Here is a 13,719-nt window from a genome sequence, read left to right as displayed (position 1 = left end):
CCTAACTTATTCGACATTAAGCATCTACTACTTACATTCAGAATAATAAATTTAATTCTATTTTGAAATCCACATGTGTAAAATACCACATGACAAGATATGAATATATTAATATGTGATGTATGAGTATATTTTAAATGAATAAATAATATTCCTACTGAAAACATTAGGAATTATGCCAGATTTTAGTTAGTTTAATAGTCCAGTGTTCCAAAGATTGAGATCTCTTTCTAAAGAAAAGCAAAGCATAGGCATGAGCTGAATGGCTCCTGAGTTAAAGGGTATATTATTAGTCAATGCTCAAGAAAGCCAAGGGCTCATGCACATTCTTGAGTAACTCACATTTCAAGTTTTAAGCATTGACCCTTAATATGTGATATTATATTGCCCATCCTGTTCGATTGAGGAAAATTTATGAAAAAGACTCACCCACTTTTAATAAGTCAAGATATATTTTAGCCGTCAATAATTCTGGCTTAATTTTATGGAGTATGCCATCAATGAGGTGGAAATGAGAATGAGAATGAAAAAAAAGTGAGAAAGTAAATGTGGGTATTACAAAGAGAAAACGCAATACATAAAAATACACAAAAATTGAAGTGAGAATTAAACATCTTTAAACTGTCTCAAACATGAACTTATTTAAAGGAAAATAGAATGCATAATCTGGTTGAAAATTATGCTTATTCAAACCTAGAGAGTATATCTCTTAAAAAAATACTTTCAACTGGGGAAAGTAGAAATTATAGAAATTATGAGCACATCTGAATTACAGAACATATCTTCATAACTAATGTTATTTTAAGCCAGTCTAGGGATTTTACCTAGAAATTTTTTCATACTCCTCTTTTAAATTAAATACTTAAACACCATGGTAATGGAAATTTGCAGAAAACTGGAACTGAGCTGATGTTAATAACAGCTGTTAGCACAACTGATCCACAATACCTAATGACTTCAAATGTGTGTTTCTGCCAATTCAATGTGAAACTGTTTTTGTTTCTTTTCTCAATTCTGAAATTGCTCCTTTATGATATAACCTCCTAGTCATCCAAATATACTCTGGAAATTATGGAATTTCATTGTAATCATGAAAACCAAGTAGAGTTGGAAGAATTTAGATATCAAGCTTGCACTTTTTGTTTTCATGGTAAAAAAAGGTCAGATATATGAACTCTGCTAAGGCTCCCTTAACAATCTATTTTTGTTATTCTTTTATCCTTTTTGACTATCTTATTGTAGTCAAACTAAAATTAAGATTTATACATAGAATGTTTATATTTAATTGCTTTGAGAGTTTTAGGAAAACTCTATAAAGTCTTTCCTAGTGTTAGAATTTGAGATTAAGATAGTCGTTTGTTGTGATGGTGGCAATGATAAAACAGCTACTTCATGAAATAACACTAATGGATTTATTTAATGACTTCCTTAAGAATTCAGCAGTTATATTTCATAAGCATAGTCTTTTGATAGTTAAGTCCCTAGAAATGCCACATTCGGTCAGAACTCTAGTTTAGCTAGCTTCGTGTTCTTTTTCTGATAATGGCATCAGTGAAACTTGGAGGAAAAATATGATTACCATTAACTCTGCGATATGAATTTGAAGGCTAGGCTAGGTAGCTACATGTGTTAAAATCTTTAATTTCCAAATAGATTTAAAATGTACCTTCTTATACTTCTATTCTGAATTACTTCTGAGCTATGTAGTCCTATGTTTATCTCTTTGTTGTTGTTGTTGTTTCCCCTTAAAATCAAGACTTTACAACTGCAAGGATATGTATCCTGCTTTTAGAGTTCTGTAGCTCAATTTAGCTAATATCTAAAGATTTTAAATGTTTTAGTTTATTTAGATGGAGACACTGTGATTTGAAAGAGAAGGTCATTTCTCTGGAAAGAGAGCCAACTATCTAGCTCTAAAGCTTTAATGGTGTTTAAAACAATTTTAACAACCTCATAAAGAACATTCTAGTACCACTGATCACACTGAAAGATACCGATACGTTTTAATGACTCAATAGAGTCCACTTGTAATTGAAAGCCTATTCTAAAATTGTAGTAAAAAAAAGTAAAAACATCTAAGTAAATCTTATCAAAAAGCTGTGAATAGTTCTTTCTATGAACAATAATTATCTGTATTCCTCTCCACTAACTCAGATTATTAAAATGCTTTAAAAAGTATTTAATCACTTTTTTCTTTTAGAAATCACTTAATTCTGATGAATCATAGTGTGCCCTGAACAGAGTTTCCTATTTCTTTTCAGAACTTCACTTATGTTATCTCTGTCATCTTTGATAATGTCATTGGTTTTTGGACTTTTCTACTGCTTCTAGTTGGACAAAGCCTTCCTATAGGGGCCACATCTTGTTTCTATGCCCACACATGACAAAATTTGGCTCAGATCTAGCCCTTAATTCTCGTTCATTGAAAAATAAAGAAAACAGTCATTGGCCCTATGGTTTTTCAATGTCTAGAATTTTCAGAGAACGAAATTCTCTAAAGTTTGTGGAATTCCCTGGTGTTTCTGAATTTTTCTTTTCAAAGCAGAGTTTTTTCCAATTTGTCTTCCTCAGTGAAAAATTGATATGTCAAATAACTATACTCAGATGAGCCCAGAAAGTAGAGACTAAAAGTTACTTTACAAAGTCAAACTTTACAAAAGTGAGGAAAAATCATATATATTTAATTTACTTCTGAGCACTAAATGTTTAAATCAGATGTTATGCCTTAATCAAATTTAACGAAAAGTTTAGAAGGTACAATTAATTCCATTTTGTAAAATACCTTTGTAAAGTTCAAACCTATTTGAAATGTATTAACCCATTTTAGACTGCCTGTTGTCAAATTTTTGCCCTACTACTTACTAGCTATGTGGCTTTGGGCATGTTGCTTAACTTCTTTGTGTCTGTTTCCTCATCTGGAAGGAAAAAATACGATATCTATCTCACTGCATTTTTGTATGGATTAAATGCAGATTGACACATAGTAATCATTTAATAAATGCTAATTATCATTATTAACATCTGTTTCCCACAGTGCCAACAGTATATATTCATATGTATTTAGCTAGAAGGGGAACCTACCTAATTAGAGAATAGAATTACACACTGTCTATGCATTTCATATGTAAACCCAAAATTAATTCCTTATTTTAAACAATGGAGAAATGGTTGCTTCAAGTTTTAATTGACCCAAAGAGTTTTTTTTTCCCTAGAATCTTAATATTAAATACATAAGAAGTGATGAGAAACTTATTAAATCTCAGAAGAGGAGAAATTTAGAATTAGTATACCTACTCATCTTCTCTTTACTCTGAGGTGGTGAACTGAAGGACCATTGGCTAAATAAGGGCTTGTTTATCTAGGACGCTGTATGTCTGATACGAGTATTTCCTTGTGTTTTAAAGGTTCGTTGGGGTGATAAAGGATCTACTGAGGAAGGTGCAAGGCTAGAGAAAGCCAAAAATGCTGTGGTGACAATTCCTGAAGAAGTAGAGGAACCCATCAGGCCCAAGCCACCTAGACCCAAACCCACATACCAGCCTCCTCAGACAAAGTGGTACACACCAATCAAGGTAATTGGGCAGATTTTGTGTAATTTAACTGAAACTTCCTAAGGAAACTGTAACTTTTTTAGTCCTCTTTACTCTCCAGCTATCTGAAGGAGGACTGAGGTAGATCAAATAGCAGACATTCATTTTGCATTATAGCAACTGAATACTTTCTCAGCAATAAGAACCTCCTTTTCTCTTTCTTCTTCCTCCTCCTCCTCCTCCTCCTCCTCCGCCTCCTTCTTCTTCTTCTTCTTCCTTCTTCTCCTTCCTTCTCCTCCTCCTCCTCCTCCTTCTCCTCTTTCTTCCTTCTCTCTCTCTCTCTCTCTCTCTCTCTCTCTCTCTTACTTAATTTATAAAATAGATGGGAGTAGAAAATGAGGCTTTACCTTCTTCACCTTAACTCATTGGTTCAGCAAATAGAGGCCAAATCTGTTTCCTACGAATTTACAAATCATGTTCCCTTTAGGGTCGTCTTGATGCACTCTGGGCTTTGTTGAGGAGGCAGTATGATCGGGTTTCATTGATGCGACCACAGGAAGGAGACGAGGTTTGTATGTGGGAATGTGTTGGGAAATAACTGATCATGGGGTCCGTATAATGAAAGTAGTGAAAGAATCCAAAAAAAATGTAAAGCCCCCATTACACTCGAGGAAAGAATGATCATCTTGTGCAAATTCCTATTAATAGGGTGCTTAATAAATTACCTGTTGTTAGAATACATCTTCAAGCAATGGTTTAACACAAGTCCCTTTTCAAGTAATGCATAAAAATTATGGTCCATGGTACACATGCTTTAATAAGCTCATTGGTACACTCATTGCTTCAGCCTTTGATTTGGATGACATCACGTTCTGAGGTTTTACCCAATGGGAGGACAGGCTGGGGATTAGTACTGAAGTCTTTCTGTAGCATTTACCAGAAATGAGGCCTGGACAATGTGCCTTAGAGCCTCCATTTTTTTAGGTATAAATATATTATTTTCCTGCCTCCAACAGTTGATGTAATTTCTCAAATATATGGAATTATCTTTAAAGTTTTAAAACATTATAGAAATCTGTAATGGTCACACACATATATACACATAAAAATCAATAAATACACACACATATGTATGTGTGCATGCATTTTCCCTACCAAGGAAGTCTTTTTTGTTTTCGGAAATTTGTCTAGAATTACTCCAGTTTTATAATTTCTTTAATATATTAGCACCAGTTCCTATTGTATCAATGTAAGAAAAACTGTTTAAAAATTTTAAATATGTAACAATGGGCAGGTTTGGTTCAGAGAGACACACTACTGTTAGTATTAATAACAGGATCTTTTCATTGTCAACGTGATCACCATCATGTTTTAAAAAGTCCGTGAACTTTATTGGCTTCAAAAGACTTTAGGTTCATTCAAGTCTGATAGGCTTTTTTTCCTAAGGATGAGATAATTGATGAGATTCATATTTATTTTATAGTGTGAACTAAGTGATATATAGTGATATATGATTTTAGCTTGGTGTTTAAAATACAAAAACGTCTAGGTCTTAATACTTTACTTCTATGAGATGGGAGTAATTTAAAAAACATATGAATTCAACCATTTAGGAAATTCAATTTGAGAAAATATTCCTAGAATATGCTCAACAGATCACTTACCCTTTGCTAGGAGCATAGGTAGAGAGAACGAGGTAGTTTATGAAGCAGCCTCTTTCATTACCAGATCACTATGGTTAATAGATGTTCTTATATTTAATGAAGTTTGTGCCTCTGTTTAAACGCATGCATGGTTTGGAGTACTGCTTTGGGAAAAATATATAACAACGCTACTTACCCTTCAACTGCTAGACTTTCACTTCATGTTTTAAAATGGTTTTCATGACATCTTAATTTCATTCTGTCTTAATTTTCTCTCCCCTTGGTTAGACATTAGTTCATTTGTTCAATAAATTTCACCTTTTTTCAGTGGTGAGCACCATGTTAACACTGAAGATGTATTGGCCAGCACAAACAGATAGTGGTTCTAGCACTCTTGCCAATACTTTGTATATTCTTTTAACTCTCAGAATTAAAATTTAGTTTTTAGTCTTTCATCATTTCTACTAACTTTGATTTAATTCAGTAATTTTTGGATTATATATATGCACAAGTAACGGCATCAGGAAATACTGAGGGATTTCCAGTACAAACTACAGCCTTTGCCATTAAGAAACCTGGAATGTGAGAAACAAGGCACATACAAAAATATTTATTCCAGAATGTGATCTGGGCCATATTATAGTTAGAAATCGAGTACTCTTGAGGGCATGGAGGAAGAGAGGTTAACTCTTCCTAGAGGACTTTGGGAATGCTTCTTCAAAAATGTAGGCCTTATATCTTTGAAAATGAATAAGATTTCATCAGATGGAGTTAGGTAGAGCGAGCATTTCCACTGATGAAGCATCATGAGCAAAGTCTGTGAGGCAGCCAAGAATATAGTGATTCATGTATTACTAAATATCTGGAGAGTGGGGCTTAAAAACAGAAGAAAGCTTTGAGTTTGGATAAGTCGATATATTTGATTTTTAAATGATGCATTACACTCAATCTTTCATTCATTCAACAAGTATTTATCTAGTGCCAAACATGTACCAAGAACTTTATTAGATACTGTATAAATTTAACACTTTTTTATAGTGCTAGAATATTCCATGTGTTGTCTCAACAGGTTAAATTATTTTTTTTCCATGATTGAAGACTGATGCTTCTATTATTTGTCCAAGATTTCCTTTGATTTTTAGTAGTTTTGTCACACTTTTGTTTAATGTAGTCCTAAAGCCTTTTAATATAACTCTTGAGATCACATTGTTTCAAAATTCAGAATTTTTCAGATTTTTAGGAATCTGATGTAGTCCATATATCATATTTATGTAAGCAGTACCTCCTGATCATATTATTCAGACATTTTGTTACACAAGTATCAATTACTGAAAATGGATAAACATAGACTATAGTCTCAAGTTATTCAGGTTTTGCTTCTAAATCAATTTTGGTGACAAAGTTAGCACAAAACTTTTTAAAGATTTTATATTTCGAAAGTTTAAATAAGAGATAGTAAACCTTTATTCTGTATGAATAACTAAAATACCAGTTTTTTCCACTGTACTCCTATGTATACTAGTTATGATTTTTTGTTTTTTACTTAAATGCAGATCTTTAAACTAAGTAAACATCAGCTGCTGTTCAATTAATTGATTTGTTTTTCTATCAAATATATATTATGGCTTTATGTGTGTTTGACACAGTGCGACTTAATCTTTCTCCCTAATACCTATTTTTGATTTACTGCTTTCAACAATTTTTCTCTTGAAAATTTTTATTTGTTTGTTTTTTTGTTTGTTTTATTATGGTGACATTAGTTAACAAAATCCAGTAAGTTTCAGGTGTACAATTCAACAGTAAGGCATATATATATTGCATTCTGTGTTCACCACCAATAATTAGATTTCTTTCTGTCACCACATATTTGACCCCTTTACCCCATTTACCTCCCCCTCTCCTCTTTCCCCCTCCCCTCTGGTAGCCACTAGTCTATTGTCCATGTCCATGAGTCTCTGTTTGTTTGTCTTGTTTGTTTGTTGCTTTTAGGTTCATATCCCATGCAAATTTTTGTCACTTATTTCAAGCCACTGTTAAATCCTCAGTGTGGCATTCCATGAGAATTTTTCCCCATGTGTTGACATTCCACAGTTAAATGACATTAGTATGGCAAGCTAAGAACCCACCCAATAGTAAAATCTCAGATTACCATCTTATTCACAAGGCTTTTAATAAATTTTGTTGAATTATTTACTGAATTTGAGGTATAATGTACATTTATGTATTCCCCCTTCAACAAAACCAATGATGCAAAATTACTTGATCTTGGAAATCAGGTAAGCTCAGCATGGGTTGCTCTATTGCTTCTGTTTCTTGCTAGTGATCCTTCATAATATTTATTATTTTTTAAACTGGGGTTTGATATAAAGTCTGTGGTTATTAACATATAACTTTTTCCCTTTAGACAAGGAAAATATTTGCTTCCTCCTTTTTTATTTCCCATATCCCATTTTTCGTATTTCAAAAAGATTGTTAAGAATATGTTTCTGTCAACTCTACATCATCAACCAGCTCCTCTTTATTTGATAGAATTAATTCCAATATAAACTTCCCAACCCACACACATACAGAACTATAATCTGTATTTTTTCACAGTTACATAGCAAAACTAATTCTAATGCTTTAGCAGAATTAGTGTTCTGTACATTATTAGGATAACTGAAGAATTCCAGTGTTTTTTGTTTGTTTGTTTTCTTTCATTATGTTTTAGAAAGCCATCATCCTATTTGGGTTGCATGGTCTCTAGAATCCTTCCTGCCTGCCTGCCTGCCTGCCTGCCTGCCTGCCTTCCTTCCTTCCTTCCTTCCTTCCTTCCTTCCTTCCTTCCTCCCTCCCTTCCTTCCTTCCTAATGAAACTGCCCGAACTTCATGGTTTTCACCAATTTTGTATATATATGTCTCATAGGATTATATAGAGTAGAAAAAAATTTAAATTTAGGAGGATGTCCAAATGGTGGTGTTCTCTTCTTCTCTGGCTATTCTTTATGTTGAATTATGTAGGTAAGCTAATGCATAATCATTGAATAAGAAAATTAGTCTTGGAGGTGTTTTGATTGCTTTTTACATAAACATACTCACCTGTGATAGGGTTCCACAGCATAAGGGTGAAATCCTGTCTTCAGTACTCCCCTGAAAACAATCAGTACCTGATTAACTAAGTTAAACATTTGAAACTCAGACTACTCATGAAAGATTTCATGTGTATATGTATACACAAATGTTCATTGTCCTTTGAAACTGTTTATCGCTTTCATATCAAAATTCTGTTTTCTCATTAAATTTTCCCATTAAATATTAGGAAATTTGTAAATAGTCCTGTGTCAGCTTAGAATTAGATGCACTGATTCCCCCTAAAAACATTTGTCTCTGTATATCAGATAATTCATTGGAACAAATGTGATTAGTTATTCAAGGCCAATTATTTTTAAAAGAAACTTTTATCAACATATAAATTAGTGAATAAATTTTGCAGATAATTTTGTTATTTCCCTGTGCTCATAAAGTCTTGTATGTATTTACTATCGATTATGCTTCTTATGAAGTATTTGTATAATGGTATAGGAGGGATGTGTGCGTGCGTGTGTGTGTGTGTGTGTGTGTGTGTGTGTGTGTGTGTGTGTGAAGTATACAGTAATTTGTATGTTGTAGAAATTAGGTAGACTTTTGGAAAAAAATATTGTAGTTGGAATTAGATGCAGTTTGTTTAATATTGTCCAGAAACAAACCAGAATGTTTTCTCCTTTATGAATTTTAAAGGAAGTAATAGTCACTCTTAATGCTGCTTAATAGACAAGAAAACACAATTGTTTTCAGGCTGTGGCTGATGGTTCCAAAATAACAGAACCTCTGCCTAGTCAGCATCAGGTTTCTAGCTGGAAAACAATCTTGTCATTTATTTATAAGTTGTTTTCTGCGGATTCTGCCTCTTGAGAGTTTAGTTTAATAAACAAATCAGCGAACGTAGAACTAACCCCATAGTTATGGCACATTTACTCTGCAAGTCGCATCACGCTGAATTTCAAGCCAAATGCTCTCCTTTTATGGCTCAAAGGCCGCACCGGGCTCTTTTGCAGAAGAATTCACTGTTGAATTGAAGTCCTTGATCAAGTAATTGAAGTTCAGGCATAAAGTATCAAAGCAGCGCGAAATCTCTCCGTCCCTCTCTCTCGCTACCTTTTGGTGCCGCCAGCTCCTGCCGAGGTGATTTTAATGTTCCGCGGGCTGCACATACACCAGGCACAGGCTTTGATTGTGGCGGCAACTCCTCCGAGTCATGAATGTTTCAGCGCGCTGCGCGCGAGGTTAGGGCCGCGCGTCCAGGTGTGAGCAAGCAGGTTGTCACCGACATCTGTTTGCAGCAGCGGCGGCGGCCTCCCCAGCCGGCGGCGAGCGGCCGGATTGTCAGCGGAGGTAGTTGAGAGCCGCAGAACCGTTTTGGTCTCACACTCGCTGCCTGGAGGCCCGAAACACCAAAGGTAGGAGTAGGGGTGGACACAGCTGCGCTCCCAAACTTGCCTTAGGCACAAATAAAGAGATCTAATGCAGTTTGACTCCGTTGCGGTGAGGAGACGAGGACAGAAAGCCACTTCAGAGACGACTTAACGCAGCAACATCTGCCGCCAAGTTTCCAGGGAGTGACGGGGGACAGCAGGTACAGATCGAAGTCTCCACATAAACAACCTCCATTAAGCCATGGACTCTTTTGAAGGGCCTCCATCAAACAAGCTGGAGTCCGCAGCAGGAGTTTGTTTGGTTTTCAAAGCAGTGTTTTGTTTTTGCAATAACAAGGTAATTTATAAATGATGCATTACCATGCATTCTCCTCTTTTTATTTGAAAAGAGAGAGAAGCAGAAAGGCAAAGAAAGAAGAAAGCACAGCACTAGTTTGGGAGTTGTTCCATAAACCCACTAAATCTCTAAGGAGCTTCTTGGCTGTAATCGAGGTTATGTTAACCTTCAGACTGCAATCTCTCATTTACCAGTAAGCAGACATAAATTTATATACTGCACTGGAAGAAGGCTAGTAGTAGTAACACCCGCGAAGTACATCCACTGTTTTTAAACTTATATCATAGAGTTTCTTATTACATGGAGAAGAAATGGTATTAGAGTTTTTCAAATGGGTGTATATTTTTGGTAAAACAAAATTTAGAAAATTACATTGACTTTAATTTTCTTCCTATTTATAAAGACTTCATACCTATAGTTGAATATTAGAAATAAAATTTCAAGTCAAAAGTAAGAATTACATGTTAAAGGCAGCATTTTTCTTTTTTGAGGTGGTTTCCCTCTCCACCACCTAGATTTGGCCAGAAAATTTTTTTTTTAATGTGTATAATTTTCTCTGGGAATATTGCAAAAACATAATTGTGCACGTGTGTGCACACACACACATATGACATAATAGAAATGTTAGCCTGACAAATAAAGCTCCAAGGTATGGTAAGATAATAAGGACTCTATGGTAATGTAAACTATTATTATTAATAACTTTAGGCTTCCTCACTGAGGAAATATCTGCATCACCATTGTGAGATAAAGGTGCCGAGGCAAAGGCATCCTTTTGAATGGGAGTAGCCAGGGAGCAATGGCCTGGGGAGAGATGCTTGTGTGTGGCAAAGTTTTCATCAGTGGTGAAATAAGCAACATAAGTGCATGGTGAATTTCCAATTGAGCTAAATTTATTATGCTGAGAGAACTTTTAATTATACAAATATAATTTTATTTTTTTGAAATGATTAATGGTAGCTGCTTGAAAAAAAAAATGTCCATTCTGACAGAATTCAATGTTAGTCTTCAGTTTTAAAAAAACTCTATAGAAAAAAATCTGAGAACATAGCACAGGTTCATTTAAAGGCAGTAGAGTAGTTTGATAACCTCAGTGAAACAAAGGCCAGTCCTCCTGTTTACATCTCTAGTTCTGGATTTATACTCACTCCTCTGCCAGTCTTGCTTCTGAATTCTCACGCTCAAAACAAACTGGCCTCACCTTCTTCAGCGGCGGCTTCTTCAATGATTCTAACTTTCCCAAGGATCATGCTTACAAACCACCCAGTGCTCAGTGCTGTCAACCATTTCATCTTCAAATTGAATGAGCATCTCGATAGCAGAGATTTCGTGCCACACTGTCTTTAGGTTCCCCATCACATTTGCAAAATGTAAACCACTTTGTGGGTGTTTTTGAGCAGATTGAAACCTTCACTCAAACGATTTGATATTTCAAATGTTTTCAGTGCTTGGAGTTCTATGCTGCTAATAACTGCATTATTTTATTTTTTTAATTAAATTTTATTTTTTTATTATTATTATTTTTAACACCTACAGCACCTGGTATTCCTAGGTGGTCTCCCATCCAAGTACTAACCAGGCCCAACCCTGTTTAGTTTCCAAGATCAGACAGGATCAGGCACATTCAGAGCAGCATGGCTGTAGACAATAACTGCATTATTAAACTTAGTTTTTACGTTCCAGCTAAATATTTTGTGTCAGATAGTTGAACTTCGTAATAGATTTTTGCGGCTGTAAGAAAACCCTTTATTTTAGCCTGAGTCAGTCTGATTGTACACAAAATCCCCATGATGCTTTCATACCTTTCCTTTTTTTGTACTTAAATGAAATAGTAGGGAAAAAATATCAAAAAATTTTAAAACTGTGAAATGATTGCTTACCTTTTATTTCTGTAAGATCTGAAATTTTATATAGCTTTTTAGGCCAATTATGATGTTACCTCACTGGGAAAAGGTACCACTAGGCTTTTCTATCTTTTATGTTATCTTTCATTCTTATTATCTCTTGTCTTTATATTTTAGGGCATCCTTAAAATATCTTAAATATCCTGTTTAAATTAGTAGAAGTAATTAACTCTGGTTTATACATATATGAAAGATAAATTTTTATTAGAATAATCTATGTCAGGAGCATGCCATTCTTATTACAATCCTACTAACTGATTTATGTGCATGTATATGTATGTGTGTCTCGTATGATTAATATATATATATTTTTATAGAATGTATTTTCTCGGTGTGTATGTCATCAACTAATATCTGTTTTAATGGAAAAGAACAAATTTATGAAATAGGGTGCTTTTTGTTACCATTTCTTAGCTTAAATAAATCATCTCTTAATTATATGTGTAAGATGACAAGTATTGACTCAGTTTGATTCTCCAGAACATGCAAAATTTAATCATGAAATTACCCAAAATTTTACTTTTTCAAAAAAAGTATAAATAGAACTTGGATATATAATTGGCATTATACCCCCCTGATCCAGATATAATTTTATTTAGTGGTATCATATACCACTTATAAGTTTAGATAGAGATATTTCTTGGTTAAAATTGGTCAGCAACCTTTTGATAATCAAGACAAAAAAGACTATATTAGTGTAAATATTCTCTTCTTAAATTAATGCATTGATTTTAGAAATGAACTCTTTTCATCATCAGTGAGCTTTGGCACACTAAAAGAATACTTAAAAAATCTCAAGGGTTAGCACTGATTGTCCAGGGCTAAACAAATTTTTTTCTTAGGCTCAGTACACAGCTTCAATGTAGAGGACTGTGAGGATATTAATTACATCATCCAACTAGGAGGAGAAATGTCAGCACGGATATAATTTTTTATCTTTTTTTTCTGTTTTTGTGTACTTTATGCATAGCCTTTATATGATTTTAATTACAGAGGGTGAAATACATAATTATTTAAATTGCATTATAATATCTAATAATTTGCAAAACTATATTGTTCTGCATATGTTAAATATTCAGGTTTCAATTTAGAGTTCAAAAGACCCAGTCCAAGTGGGGGGAAGAGGTGCATTATTTTGTAGATAGTTTGTTATTTTAACGAAGTGCATTATGATGGTGCCTTTGTGTCTACCATACCTTCGTTGATCAGTTTAAAAAAAACTATAACTCAGTTAAGGAAATTGACTTGAGTAGGAAGCTTTTATTGCCCCCTTATTCTTAAAAATGAATTTATATTAACACATTATATAAATATATACTTTTAAGGACAAATGCCTTTTTGGCTACATATCTTTTATTTTCTATTTCTAAATAAAACACTAGGATTTTTATAATATGTTTATAATCTCTAAATGAATCATCTTCAAAATTGTTTTACATAATTTTTACTTATATTTTCCCTTAATTCCACTCTAAATCAAATCACAGCTTCTAACATTTGAGAAATTTGAAATTGGTGTAATTTGAGGTATAAAATAAAAATGATTTGCTTTTCAAACTTTGCAAGAAATTATGTTTAAGAATATTAATGGAATTAAAAAAAATTATCTGCTTTTGGATTAAAAATGAACACTTATTTCAAAGGGTTACATGAAATTTCCTTTTTTTTTCTCCTTATGCTCTTTTTTTCAATTAAAAAAGTTGGAATAGTTTTCACAAACTTTCTCTTTTCAAAATAATTTTATTATCTGATTTACCTCATATCTCTCTCCTTAGAGAGCTCTTTTCACTTGGAAAATGGGGAAAATGAAGATTCTAATTTCCTAAACTTTAGATTTCCATAATGTTTCTTGGC

At 33.7% G+C, this 13,719-nt stretch overlaps 1 protein-coding gene and 1 pseudogene across 1 annotated transcript in view; one reads left to right on the top strand and one right to left on the bottom strand.

The window, feature by feature from the left end:
• ANTXR2 (anthrax toxin receptor 2) overlaps positions 1–13,719 on the top strand; it is a 149,085-nt gene that overhangs the window by 90,234 nt on the left and 45,132 nt on the right. Inside the window, exons 11-12 of the mRNA XM_023530896.1 lie at positions 3,405–3,572; positions 4,018–4,098. Of these exons, the coding sequence (XP_023386664.1) occupies positions 3,405–3,572; positions 4,018–4,098 (249 nt within the window). The remainder of the gene's footprint in view (positions 1–3,404; positions 3,573–4,017; positions 4,099–13,719) is intronic.
• On the bottom strand, positions 11,489–11,607 carry LOC111740016 (annotated as a pseudogene).

The sequence above is a fragment of the Pteropus vampyrus genome, unplaced genomic scaffold (assembly GCF_000151845.1).
Source record: "Pteropus vampyrus isolate Shadow unplaced genomic scaffold, Pvam_2.0 Scaffold56, whole genome shotgun sequence".
In the NCBI taxonomy this organism is placed as follows: Eukaryota; Metazoa; Chordata; class Mammalia; order Chiroptera; family Pteropodidae; genus Pteropus; species Pteropus vampyrus.
Note: the sequence above shows the minus strand (reverse complement) of the source record. Positions and strands in the feature narration are given on the sequence as shown.